General features: G+C 43.6%; 1 protein-coding gene across 5 annotated transcripts in view; it reads right to left on the reverse strand.

Annotated features, from left to right (window-relative positions):
- FGF13 (fibroblast growth factor 13) overlaps positions 1 to 14,925 on the reverse strand; it is a 266,520-nt gene that overhangs the window by 5,600 nt on the left and 245,995 nt on the right. For all 5 annotated transcript variants that reach the window (XM_052813808.1, XM_052813805.1, XM_052813807.1 and 2 more), the window contains one exon: positions 297 to 495. In XM_052813808.1, coding sequence (XP_052669768.1) covers positions 297 to 495 — 199 coding nt within the window. The remainder of the gene's footprint in view (positions 1 to 296; positions 496 to 14,925) is intronic.

Consider the following 14,925-nt stretch of genomic DNA (forward strand, 5'->3'; position numbering starts at 1 on the left):
CTGTCAGCAGATGTTTGAGCCATTCCAGGTAGAGCCTTCATTATCTGTAACGGAGACAGTGTGGACTTTGGGCACAAAGAAACTAATACATGTATTTGGTTAGATCAGAGAATTGCAGAGGTAACGTAGAGAAACCTAAAGAAATGCAGCTCTGGTTACATTAACAGTGTGTTACAGAACATTATACTGCTGTTATATAAGTAGCTGAACCCTTCAAATATGTATGCACAGCAATAAAACATCTCTAACATAAGATAATATCAGTTCAGATAGATGGAGCAAACCCAAGCAATTACCTTTTAATGGTTTTGGAAGAAAGTGTGCTGCAGGTTTATTTTTCTTCACGTGGTTTCCTTTCATTATTTCTCCTTCTTTGTTGAGACCCAAATACCAACCCCGGCCAGACTGCTGCTGTCTGTAGATCATTGAAGAATACGTCACGTAGTAGTTTTCAAATACTGATTCTTTGAACTTGCATTCAGGTGTAAAATGTTCCTGTAAGAAAGTAACAGATCAATATGTGCAGTGCTGAATCTCATATCAGTTAATGAAAAAGCATCCAATATTCATTGCTTTCCCGATGGTTAGAAGACATACCTCTCACCCTCCGCTATCCAATTATGAAACACAGGCCCTAAAGTATTAACAAAAGAGTAACACAATTTGAAACCCGTGAAATGACGCTGTGAGCAGCTCAAAGTAGCATAATAAAATCTTTTTGAACGAGTAAAAAGTCTAAGTGAAGAATTATTGATTGATGCAACTAATGGATATTAGGCAGACACAGCCCTGATGTCAACCCCAAGGGACCAGCTGTGGTCCAGCCCCACAGGCGAGAACCAAGGCCACGTAATGCCTTTGCGCATTAACTGCTGGCCTTAACTGCTTATGAGAAAAGCGCAATAAAAATTCAAAGCCAAGATGCCGTGAGTAAATGGTCGCTTCTTACTAACGCAGCAGTATTAAGTTAGCTTGTAACAGCTGCCTCTTTGGTCTCATCTATGCTCTTTCTCTGCCCAGCATAACAACCAGTGAAACCAGCTGTCGGAGACCCACTGCAGACATTGGCCTCTGCTCTGGGACTGGCAAGAGTTAAACGGTACCACAGCTGAAAGCCTATAGGATCAAGCTTTAGTCTTCATGTTGAATTGCACTGCTTCTTTTGGGGAGATGGTATTGGGCTATCAGTTAAAATGAAGAGCAATAATCCAGAAGAAAGACTTTTTCTTCCTGCCAGTGGTGTGACTGGCTTCCACTGTGCAACGGTCTTGACTCAATCAATACCTTTTGGCACTATTGCCCAGATTCAAAAAAGGATACAGACATGAAACATGGGTCTTAGAGGGATCTAAGACCAAAATGCCAGTCCTGACAGCACCACTCAGCTGCTTCCTAATGCCTCTGGGTGCTTCAGTTTTTTTAACATTAAAAGTTCTGACAACGTCTCACCTATGGACCCCTAAAAGTCCATAAAATATGAAAGAGGAAGGGCTTGGTCTGGTGATGCAAATCTTAATATCACAATCCTGCCTATCATCGCACCGCACAGCAGCCTCTTGTTTGCTGGTCTTTCCTTGTGAAGGCAGCCAGCTTCACTGGAGCTGCCCTTGTGCTTTAAGTATCCCACAGCGGCATAAAAGAAAGGAGGAAAAATTGTGCTTGCATATGATTGTAGTTTTGATTTAAAAAAAATCAAAGGAAATTAAATGTCTCAGGAGCTTAAGATGTTCTTATCTAGTTTCTCAAATATTCTTGTGTGAGAAAAAGATGGTATTTAAAAAAGCAAACCACTGTGCATTTTCTGCACATCTTTTCCCATTTTGTCTTCTCATAGGAGAAAGAAAAAACCTCCCATCCTCTGACTGGCATTTGCTTCAACAAAGAATGTGAAGTAAGCAATTTTCTTCTTTTTTCTTCAAGCTAATTGGCCGTTATTTAGTTAATTGACGATTGGTTTCAATTGCTGTCAAATGGGGACAGTCACTGCATTTTTGCAAGATTTCTAAATACAAGCCTTCCATCACTGTACCCTGCCCAGCGCTAGCCATGTTAACAAAGACTATTGCAAGTGCATCATCCAATTAGCAGCAAAATGGAAAACTACAGTGCTCCCACTGGAAGATTATGGCTTATGTACAGTAATTTGGAGCTGTTTCGGGTACAAAAGGCCTGCTTGTACACAGCAGCAGAGGGTCAGATTGCAAACAGAACCGGAACATTTACTCTGGCTCTCTTAGGAAGCAAGTTAACCTCGGTATGAGCAGCAGGAGCCAACAGCCCGCAGAGTCCCTTGAAACAGAGGGACAGAAACAGTGGGGAGACAGAAAAAAAGACATTAAAAATTCCCTCACCCCTGATTTTTCCCTTGGCTGTGAGGCTTGTGATAACAAGCCGTAGTGGAAGCGCTGCGCTGCTTGCTGTGAGTTTGCGGTTGAGCCCACGTACAGCCAGGCACCGGCCTGATGGAGCACACCAGCCTGACAGCCATCCCCCATGAGCATCACAGACAGTAATCCCCTCCCTGGAGCATCCTGCAATTCAGCAATAACTACCATGGTGGTGATTTCTCATGACAAACAGCGGAAACACAACCACCTCTCTGTAACGTGCTCAGTTACCGTGACAAATTCCCTCCCCATTTTTCCAGCACTAAAGCAGACCACCTCATTCACCTGACTGGCTTGGCACAGGATTGTGCCTCTTTGTCTTGACTGACATCTGCTTAATTCCTTGGCTGCAGCTTCAGAAAGGTGCTGCACAGTGGGAAAGGCATCCTCCTTGCCAAATAAAAGTAGATCCCACGTGAGCTGTTTGCTGAAGCTGAAGTGCTCTGCTTGCTCCTGAATACCAAGCCGCTGCTTACCTTTTGCAAGAGGTTGTTCCCACCCATCACTTGCCTTTAGTTTAACCCAACATGTATCTTTCCTACTCGTTAAAAAAACAGAGCTGGGGAGGAGAACTGCCGAGAGAAGCTCTGAATGAGGAATGCTAGTAAATGTGCTCCTGATTTGAGGGCATTACAATTAAAATGTACTTTTCTGAGCTTGGCAAGTCCACATGCCAACCCAACTGGGTACAGACAGGACTTCTATCAGCACATCAGTTCAAAATACAGTGCAAATTGGCCATTATGTTATCTTTGCTGGCAAATTCTTTAATAAGGTACTGAGGAAGCGCAAGTTAAATCTGGGAGAGGGCTGAGTGCCCCAATTAAAACTGATCTTTTCTAGCTCATATAGTCAATCCTATGGAAAATTTATAATAAGTATTGAATTCTAAAGCCAGTTTTTTCCTGTCTCTCAGCTGTCCTCTTTGTCCATCTTTGCAATGAAAATAATTCGAATGAGTCCCGAGAAGTGCAATGTTATGAATATATTGTTACACAAACCAGATGAAAAATAAGTATTTGTGTGAAATAGTATTTCAATCTCAGCTTAATTCAGAAGTCTGGGATGATGGCACATACACGACAGTAAACTGCACTCACCCAAGCCCCTCACACTTGCACCCTAACAATGAATGAATGAATGTATGAATGAATGAATAAATAAAGTGGTGGATTCACTGTAGTCATGACTCAGCCAAGCAAGAAGATGAACTGTCAGGAGCTTCTTCTTGGTTTTGAGCTGATCAGCTGAACTACTGAAATGTTCTTTCATGAATAGATCTGCAGCTGCATTAAATATGTGAAAAATAATTAAAAAAAGAATAATTTGGTGTATGATAATATGGTAAAAAAGCCTTGTAGCATACACTTAGAGTGGCTGTATTTCCAGGCAGCTGACTAGATTATATCTAAAATAATTCAGTCTCTCCCATACAAATACTGCATTACAGGTATTCCAAGGCTGAAAGCTAAAATACTGTAAAAGTGAAGCTGGAATTCTTCCTGCTTTAATTGTGCAAAAGCCATGTTTCAAGCCAAAGACCATCCAAATTATCAGCCATCACACCCACCTACAATGCAGGACTGAATAGTAATTATTCTGGGCCCCAAATGATTATGATGCAGGAATTCAGACTTCCCATAGACAGAAAATGGGAAATCTGCTTTTAAGAAAGGTATTTATTGTCTTCAAGTTTCTGTCGTATTATAGAGGCCTCTCGTCAGGATGGCTGTAGGCACAGTGCACATCAGGAGGGCAAAGACGTTTGTTCTCTGCTATTGATTGCATACTGTATTTGCATCGTGGATACCATCAGCAGGGGACATCACCAAATACTTTACGGAGTAGTAAGTTTAAGTCATTAGGTCAAAACTGAGTTAGTTTGTTCAATGTTTGTATATCACTCACTATAGGTTGAATGTCCTGCAGCTACCCTACAGCAGTTGACCAGAACAATCAGAAATTTTATTCAGATGGATTTAGTGCTAGGGGCATGAATAAACAAACAAGAAAAGAAAAATTAACTTTGAAAAGTATTGGGGAAAAGTATTGGGTACTTGGGAAACTTGGAAAATGTTCTTACATATTGAGCATATAATTACGTTCCATGTGATCAATGACTTTGCTTATGGGATTTATTCTTTATTTTCTCCACCTAATGAAAATTGGATTTTTTTTTTCTCCATATCCTGATTTCTTTTAGGACTATAATGTAGCCCAGGATTGCATTCTATAATCATGAATTTTTGAAGGAGCCTCTTTAAGGCTCCAGAGTAGTGATTTTCTGCACCACTGAGCCTGCCTTTTTTTATTAACAGAGATTGATTTTCTCCATCTTGGCATGTGAAGTTCCAGGGTGTATCCTCTGGATCATCACCCTGTAATGTGCAGTGATATCAACAGCACAAGATGTGAATACTTCCAACTTTAACGTTATCAGAAATAACAGCTTTTAGGTCACCAGTGTGAGAAGACTCTCTGAAGAAACCAGTATTTCGTGAAGCCACCGAAAGCTGTTTGCTATAGGAATGGAAATTTACAATTATCTTGAAGCAACTTATTCTGGATCAGATATATTACAGTTCCCACAGATAGGTTCCGATTCCACAATATTGTCCATTTTGCTTAAATTTACCTATTTTGAGGAATCCTCGTGATTTCAGTGGGAGCAACTCACAATATATGAATATGTACAGGTCTTGTAGGACCATAATTAGGAAGACACTTTGACCATGTAGAATCACAGAATCATAGAATCGTTTAGGTTGGAAAACACCTTTAAGATCACCGAGTCCAACCGTTAACCCAGCACTGCCAAGTCTACGACTAAACGTAATCGTGACTGTATACAACAGTTGCCAATCACAGTAAAAGACATGCTCATCAAAAAGAGGTGTATGCTTTTGAAGACATGCTGTACCAGTGCAATGTGGAGCTTCATTTCGGCTACGCCTCTTCCAGGTGAGTTCTCATAAAGACATCATAGGTAGCACAAAGCCCTCAGGAGGTGCTTTAAAGCTGAACTACTTGCTGCTAGAACAAAAAAATACTGCTGAACAGGAATTTGTGGAAGGCTGTAATTCCCCTTGAGTTCACTACAATCTGAAGGCATGTGTACCGGTCATGCAACTACGCCAGGAAGAAAATTAAATTCAAAATTATATAGAAAAAGATACACTAAATTATTTCATCAGGAAACCTACTTACTGGCAAGAGTGATAGGATGGAACAGTTTTCCTGGAAGGTGATCCCAAACAGCTCCATAGCATGGAATTGCCTGGGATAGTGCAATAAGCAGGAATTACCAAGTGAAACATAACCTGTCAGGGGTGTGTAAATTTATTTAGGACAAAGCTTCCAGGAAGAGTAAAATGGAGCCCAAGAAGCAGCTGGATATCCAGCATCTGCAGAGTAAGATTTTTGGTTGTCACCAGGTATTCTCTGAATCTATGAGAAAAGTATTGAAAAGACCCTGTAATTATTCCCTTGGCGTTGTTCCTTTGTACAGCAAATCAAATGCACAAACTCAGGGAAAAACACACACAGTGAACTGAAGCAGAAATCATACTAATTACGAATACAGAGATTTAGAGGTTTAAGTTTTGTTCATTCCTCTTTTTCTAGCCTTCTCAGTGACACAGTTGTGAAAACTTGTCCAAGGCACCTTTGCCCAGATTTTTAAGCGGTATTTAGGCACATCAATAAATACCTATTTAAAGCTTGGTGCGTCACCTCTCAGCATGCTCTGCCCATAGAATGGATGTACTGCCTGATGACCCCAGGGAAAAAGACTCAGTGACTGTAAACAATGCTGAAATTTAATTGAGATAGGAACTATGCATGATCATATTATTGCTCCCCTGTCTTTTGGTGATGCTTCACTTCTATGACTGTGTTGATTAACCAAAGCACTCCTTAATTGGGGCAAGAGAACTAGGGCGTGATACATACAGAAAGAAGACACTCTTCTGAATACTGCAGAGGAAATTAATCCTGTTAGAGAAAGCTTGTAACGTGGTTTAAAATTTCTGCAAGATGCCCAGGAGAACACCTCACAGATGTCAAACACAGGTCCCTTTCCTAATCCGTCCCGCAAAGTCATGAGATGTAATTTACTTGGTATGAATAAGAAAGACAGAAGATCCACTTTGCCCCCAAATGCTTCTCTTCTGCATCAGTGCTTCTGCATCACGTGCACCTCTGCTGATCCTGGAAGCGTGGTACAAGGAAACCTCTGCAATTACCTGAATGATCAAGTCCTCTATAAATATTTTAATACCTTCTAATGCTTGCACCTACCCTTTTATAATTTCTGTGGCTTTTAGGCACCAGTCCTAGTTCAAAATCAGTGAAACTCTAATAAGATAAAAGAAGAAACTAGTCTTTCAACATTGCCTGTTTTGTGAAACTTGGGAAGGTTCGTCAAGCAGTAAGTGCCTGTCAAGTTATCTGAGGGCTCTAAACCAGACCAGCAGAGAAGATCAACATATGTGATACAATCCTACTATTACCTAGAAGCTGTTTTTTAAATCATATTTAATTTTTATTGTTTCACACATACAGAAGTCCTATTACTGCTTCAAAATCTGTAAAGGAAAGCCTATATCTTAATCAGTAATTAAGCCTCTTTGGAGAGAGATCTTCTCTACTAGTGTAAGTATGGGTTTGGGGTTTAAAAAGTGTTTTGGGTTTGTGTGGCAGGGTTTTGGTAGTGGGGGAGGGGCTCCAGGAGTAGCTCCTGTGAGAAGCTGCTAGAAGCTTCCCCAGCTCCAAGTCAGACTCACTTCTGGCCAAGGCCGAGCCCATCAGCGACGGTGGTAGCGCCTCTGGGAGAACAGATTTAAGAAGGGCAACCTGCAGCGGAGAGGGGAGTGGAAGGTGAGAGAAACCCCCATGCAGACAGCGAGGTCAGTGAAGAAGGAGGGGAGGAGGAGCGGGGGAGGAGGGGATGCCCCTGCAGCCCGTGGTGAGACGGCAGGCTGTCCCCCCCCAGCCCATGGAGGTCCACGGTGGAGCAGATGCCCACCTGCAGCCCGGGGAGGAGCCCAAGATGGCCGGGACTCCATGGGAAAGCCCGCACTGGAGCAGTCTGTGCCTGAAGGACTGCAGCCCATGGAAGGGACCCACGCTGGAGCAGCTTGTGAAGGACTGGGGCAGGGGACGAGTGAGGAGTCCTCCCCCTGAGGAGGAAGGAGCGGCAGAGACAACGTGTGATGAACTGACCCCAAACCCCATTCCCCGTCCCCCTGCACTGTTGGGGGGGAGGAGGGAGAGAAGACCGGGAGTGGAGTTGAGCCTGGGAAGAAGGGAGGGGTGTAGGGAAGGGGTTTTAAGATTTGGGTTTACTTCTCATTATCCTTGTTTTGATTTGATTGGTAACAAATTCAATTGATTTTGGCTTTTTTTTTCCCCAAGTTGAGTCTGTTTTTCGCCTGTGACCTTAAGTGGTGAGTGATCCCTCCCTGTCCTTGTGTTGACCCACGAGATTTTCTTTATATTTTCTCCTCCCCATCCCACTGGGGGCACGAGTGAGCGAGCGGCCTCGTGGTGCTTTGTTGCTGGCTGGGCTTAAACCACGACAAAAAGAAAGATTAGAATAACTTTCTCAATGTCTAGCCAAAGGTTGTATTGCATGATAAAACCCTCTAATTCATGGACTACGCTCCCAGGTTTGGTCAAGGACTGGTTAACATCACTATAGCCTCTGGCTAAGGCAATCTCCAGTTGAAAAATGGGAGATGGAAGTTATCCTGAATGTTTTCCCTGTACTTCCACACTCTGATTCTTCCCTAAGTATGTGCCACCGATCATCTTTGGGTGGTGAACTTGCTGGACCTTGGATCTGATCTGCTACAGCTTCTCATGATCCTCCGTCACACATGACTGAGTCAAGCAGAGGAACTAAACCTTCCTGGCTGAGCAAAGCACCAAGAGCTACCCTCCGAGCAGGTCAACTGAAAAGCAAGAGCTGCCTCAATACATGACCTGCATGGACATTACAGAAAACAGGGATGTTGGAAAAGATGTGCTCCCTCAAAATGTGCTGGGAGAGATCCCGCCTGCTCAACCTGAATGAGAAATGGAGTCATCTTACATCACTGAAGGCAGCTGAAGCGGGTAACTATCTATACCTAGTGCATTGGTAGCTGTGCGTAGTGTATGAATACCCAGAGCCCACTGAGGCTGGCAGTTCATTTCAGCAGCCTTGGGATCATGCCAGCTGGTGAATCCTGCTCCCGTTCAAAGCTACAGGAGAACTCCCTTTTCCTCTCAGTAGGCTCACGATTTTCCCCAGAGCAGCCAATCCTTTTCGTAATTTTCCTAAGCTCATTATCTCTGTTCCCTGCGACAGTGGCTTCCACAGGTGAAGCCAGCACTGCGGAAAACATATTTAAAATGTGTCCATTGTTGTTTTTTATCATAAGCAAATTTCTTGTCTTATTTTTCTTACAGCTTTCTTTTCTCAGCTTTTAATTTTGGAAAACAGCACATAAAAGTACCCAGTGTGCCTCTTCTGTGCCATTCATTACCCCACATCTCTCTATCATGTCTCTGCTTATTCATCTCTTGTCTTAACTAAGCGGGCCTAATCTTTTTACATCTCTCCTCATATGAAAGGTTCTCTGTGCCTCCAATAATTTTCATTACCCTTCACTGAATCCTTTCAATTTTTTTTCTCTATCATTTCCAGAACTGAAACACAACATTTAAAAAGAGGCTGTACCATTAAGTTGCATAACGGAGGTAAGATATTTTCAGTCATTTGTCTTATGACAAAGTAAAATGGTCTTTGCCATTCAGCCTCACTATTGTGCATTCGTACAAAAGTTCTCTATCTTTTAAGTTGTGTCTCTGATAAATATGGCCCAATTTTAATGGTATTTCTGACCCTCTGATCAGTCAGTGTACCCAAGCTTAAATACTAAAGGAAGGGAGAAGGAAGCAAAAGGCAGATAGCACAGCTTTCTTCCCCAGAACTAGAGCAGAGAGCCCCAAAGATGCTAAGCAACCTATTTTATAACATACCCATTATTACACAGATAACCTGCCAGCCATTGCAATCAGATTTCTAGCAGTTATAATTGACATCAAATCCTGGTATTGTCAAATCTCTCTGACACAGCTGTTGTGCAGAATGTCCTCAGCTTAAGTGTGTCACGCATTACTTTTAAAAAAAATACATCTAAGTTGAAAAACTCCTTTTAAAGTATGGGGCCCACGTTCTGCTTTCAGTTAAAGACGGCCCTGCATCCCACTCGTTTTAATGGCCAAGCCCTGAGCCCATTGCCATTCGCTGAACATGGCCAGTGGCATGAGACGCTGAAGGTGAGCACTAAGAGACGCTGAGCCTTAGGAGACACCGCAACTGCCTTGTTTTGAGTGAACTGCTTGTGGTTTGTTCCTCTGAGTTGCTAATTGCCTGCCAGCTCTCCCTCTGGCTTTGTATGTCACCGCCTCAGTGGGACACGGGGACAGAGAAACCATGCAAAGCCTGGCATCTTCCACCAAGCAGCAACAAGCTGCAGCAAGAACGCACCGAGGAAAAGTCGCTCCATCAGGCAGACGAGTGTGGCGTGAAGACACATCGCTTTGTCACAGCCCAGCCGCTGCGAGGAGGAGATGTCTGCGAGCTGGCAAGAGCAGCTGAGAAAGAAAACACATTCCTGTCCCAGTAGCCCTTTTACACAATTACTCTTGTATTCGTCTACATGATCGCTGCCACTGGGGGAAACCCGCACTGCTGCTGCTGGGGCTGCAGAGCGCAGGGCGGCAGCCATGGGTTAATTTGCTCCTGGAACAAGGCGACTTGGCTGGAATTTGTTAAAACACCACCTGGGAGCGAGGGGCAAGAAGGCAGCACAACCTTTCTGCTGCCACATTGAGTGTCTTGGCCGTACCACCCCGAAATGCTGCTTGCAGTTATGTGGGCTGTGAGGGGCTGCAAAGACAGGTAACCTGGGATGGGGTTCAGCAGGCAGCAACAGCCACACTGGGGCACCCCTGGCCTCAGCAGAGAGGGTGAGAAGCGATGCTGGAGCACTGCATCACCAAACGCTCCCCTGCCACTTTTGTGGTCATAGCTTTTCAGGCACCGGGGAGCTCCCCAGATAGGCTCTGCAGAAGTAGCAGGGCTAATTAGAAGAGTGTGGGATTTACTGCTGTATCCTAGATACAGGACATCAGCCCTGGGGTAAGGAGATGGAAGAGATCTCCTTCAGACTGTCACCCATGAATTCATGCAGATTTATCTTAAAGTGCTGAGAAACAATAATCTCATCAGTGTTTGCAGCAAGCTCTAAATCTGCCTGCTTAATTACAAGCAGGGACATGACCCTTTTAGCAGCGGATGCTCCTAAAACTCCATGAAAAAAAGGAAAGCACGCAAAGGTTTCTCTTTTTTGGGGGAAGGGCTGTTGAATGAACAACAGTCAGAACAAGTGGTACAGACCCTCCCGTGGGAATAGGTGATAACAGGGAATGCTGTTTCTGTGGTAACCTGCAACCTGGCCGAAAGCCTGTCTGTACAACTGCTGTGAGTTACGAGGGGTAAATCGATGTGGAAGTGCTCTCCTTGTCCTTTGCTGCTCTGGTGAGATGCCACCCTATGTTTCTGATGGCAAACTCGTGGAGGCAGTGCTCTTCCACCCAAAGGCTGGGCAGGTAGCTCTCCCAAGCAGAGCCTCAGCTCAGCTCAGACCTCCCCAAGCTACCACCAGCCGCCTCGCTGACACTAAAGAAGAAAGATGGGGTCCACCCCAGAGAAAGTGCTTAGAGACAGATGCTGCCGAACGAGCTCTTTGTCTGCACACTAGAAATTGCCTCTGCTCACTGACTGCGAGAAGCTGCAAGTGGAAGATAAATAACAGCATGAGCTGCAGGAGAAGAAATAATGCCACATTACATCAAACAGGACCTTGCTTCACTGTCAGCTTAGAGTCTATTCCGCACGAAAGGACAGCCCTGCCATTTGGCCTCTATATTTTATTAATGTGGATGCATATTTATGGTGCTATGGATTAGCCGATACTTTGGCGTTCAATACCATCCTTTTACGCTGGAGTTCTCGGCAAAGGCATTTGTCCTGTCTGCTGTTAAGCCTCGCGTGCAGTTAGCAGTGCTCTCGGACAGCTGCTGTTCTCTCCCCAGACCATCCCTCTGCACTGCCTGGGCTGGAATCACTGCCGTAGAAATGCCTCACCTATACCAATACTACAAAACATGTTTTGGGAACCCACTGTAAACCTCTGTAAAGTACTAAATGCAGTATAGTCTTTGGACTGGCATTATATACTACAAATAATATTAATACCAAACTAATAGGCCTATTAATTAGGTTTTTATTCTGCAAAGCACTATACTGCAAGCTTAATTTTTAACATGGGTAATGTCAGTGTTGGGAAAGTTAAGCCGGTCATTACACTAAACAAAAGCAGTGACTCTTTCAGTACCTGATCCAAAATGTATTATGACCAAGGGAAATACTACCCATGCCTTTACTGCATTTTGGTTAGCTTTCTAATGTTCAGGTACTCTGCAAAGAAGCATCCATCTTGCTTTAAGAAATCAAGGATATTTGGTATTTGTGTCACTATTAATTCAGCTTACTTGCTTACTACGAAGTGTAAATGAAAAAGACCGAGCTTAATAATGATGGGAACGTCACAGGTTCAAGGAGCTGGTTAGCTCCACCCTGACCAAACCAGCAGCTCTGTATGACCAAATGGTAATGAGACCTTTTTAAATGAGCTTGATTTACTGCAATCCATTTATTCATGAATGCCATGGATGGATGTTTTTCAAACCTCGGTAGTTTAACAGTGGCAGGGCATTACTGGCAGCCAAACCCTGCTTCTTGATATAGAGCAGCGATGCTCTTTGGAATTCCTCCGCCCTCATGGCTCCCTAAATTACGCTGTTGAACATATGCCTCTAAGAGGATCTCAGAGGGATATTTGTATTAGATGGCAGGGTAATTGTGGGATTTAAGAGATTTCAGATGGCAAAACTTTTAATAACAAGATAATAGAGGATTATACAAGGGAGATGAGATCTAAGAGTGACCCTTTATTTGAGAATTGATGCTGACTAGCAGAAAACATTTGTTTCAGCAGGTAAAGACCCCATCTAAGAAGGGACGCTTATGCAGAGAACAGGCTAAATTTCTCTCTGTAAATTACATACCTGCATTTCTTATAAGCAACACTTTGAGGGTCAAATTAATGGCAATTCAAGTTTGAGGAAGTTTTCCAGCACCCTGCACACAACAAACTGTGCAGCAGAGCAGAGCCCAACCTCCCCTGCAACAGGCACAGGAGCACATATGTGCCTGTGTGTAATTTGGGGAAGTCATGCACTAGCATTTAAAACCCTGCATTGGTCTAACAAGCAAGTTGGCACCATGTAGCTTGAGCAATGGGAGGCTTCATGTTACAGTCAGCGCTCAAACCGCAGTGCACTCTCCAGCAAAGCCTGAATACGTCCCTAGGAACAGCTCAGACAGAGGAGGAGGGCAGCAAACAGCCACTTCCACGTCTCATCAGCCCTTCGGAAACCAGGCAGAGTCACAGGGAAACCTCACCGAAACATCAGACAGGTCCACAAAGCTGCTTCCAAAATACAGTTTCTTTGGGTTTTCTAGTTGTTACTTCTAAACAGCAAGCCACATAATGCAGAAAGAAACAAACATTTCTAATACCTCATTTCCTGATACGGCTATGCCATTAACATCTAAAGATTGGGCTGAATATTGTATGTCCTCTTAGCAGTCCTCCAACAACTGTCCTAATGAAGTTAAGAATACATGCTTTCTTTTTCAGTGATTTATGGGAAGTTTTCTCTAAAACAAACACACAGTCTAATAGAAACCCTCGTCCTTCCAACAGACAGCCAGAGCACAGCGATAAGCTTATAAAGCTCTGTTTTCCTTCCCACGCGGTGATACGGACTTTGCGAGGGTCTGTCATTTGGCTATTTTATGACTCCCTGCTGCCCCTGGGCTGTGTAACAGATTACTCTGGAGCCAGACTTTTGGGAGACACCATGCTGCTCTTGTCTAAGCAGCAGAGGAGACATGGGTCCCTGGTAAAACACTTGCAAAGCTAATTTAAACTTGGAAGACACCCAAATGTCTCTGGGAGGTGCAATTTAAAACCCTAACCTAAGATAGCCTGGACTGCAATTGCAGTTTTCTGGGAATGGTGTGGAACAGTTCCTCCATGAGCCAAACACTGCAGATCTCTGTATTATAATATTTGGACAGGAGAGCTGTTGTGATTCTGAGTTATCGCACAGAGAAAAAAAGCAGCAAAACAATAAATTCAAATATAAGTGTGACTGCTCCCTGGCTTACACATCTGCACCAGCAAGTCTGTCAGACTTCCTGAGAATTTGAGTCAAGGAACATTTACGATCTCAATCTCAATCGCAAACTCAAACTCAATCTCAATTTCTCTGACAATGTTACCTGTTGAACAGACAGAGAGCTCCCTGAAAGGATTTAGAAGGGTTCTAGTGCAGAGAAATCTTCGTCCCTGAATCCTACAAAAGGTTGAATGGTGTGAGCATTTTGATTTTAAAACCAAACCTTGTTTCTCTGCTACAGAAAGTAATTTTAAGCATAGCTAAAACAAAGAACTTCTGGCACTAGATTAACAGATGCCATGGGTTGTCTTGCGAGGAGGATTCTGAAAGGTAAGTCCAAGGCTTAGTTTGAAAACTACTGTTGCATTTTTTTTTTTTTTTAGAATCTAAACTGCCCTGGATCAATTCTGCTTCTAAAATCTGGTTATCTGTTTCCAAGTCAGCAAATAATAGCTGGCTGCAGCCAGCCAGGCAGAGAGCAGAGCACTAAACCACCCTGCAATTGAAAGTATAAAGGTAAGATTGTCTACCAGAAAAGGTGATCGTCTTTCAATTTACCCACTGGTTGATCTTCCATTTCACTGTCCAGGGCCACCCCTTGTTAGTATAACCTAACAAGCAGCAAAAAAGGCTGAGGGAAGAAGGCACAGCAGACCAGGGATTCAGGGGAAATGCTGATGAATCCCATCACCTGCCTACTGAAGTCTGCACAAGGAATATGGGCTGGCAAATTCAGAAATGCAGTTTTCCTGTAGGCAAGCAAGACTCCTTGGACATCTTTGGGCTTTGAGGGTTTTGAGGCTAAACCTGTGGAGACCAAATGGGGTAACTAAATGCCATTTAAATTCTACCACTGAAATAAAAGTCAGACTACCAATGAAGTAAATGGGATTCATCTATCTAAATATCCCTGAGGATCTGAGTCCAAATCTGGACCTGTGCGTGCAAGTCCAAGCTTTGATTCATCTCATCTACCTTCAGGCACTTAAAAGAAACACCAAAGTTAGGAGCTGGGTCAGTCTGGGATTTTCCTGTCCTCAACGAGCATAGTGGGGATAAATTACCCCTGGAGAGACTAAGGGAGCATGGATCTGCCGTGTTTGACTCCTACACCACAGACCCAGCTCTGCTAAAGCCTCTGGTCCTTTCTGAGGACACAAACCGAGCTGCAGAGGTG

The sequence above is a fragment of the Harpia harpyja genome, chromosome 18 (genome assembly GCF_026419915.1).
Source record: "Harpia harpyja isolate bHarHar1 chromosome 18, bHarHar1 primary haplotype, whole genome shotgun sequence".
In the NCBI taxonomy this organism is placed as follows: domain Eukaryota; kingdom Metazoa; phylum Chordata; class Aves; order Accipitriformes; family Accipitridae; genus Harpia; species Harpia harpyja.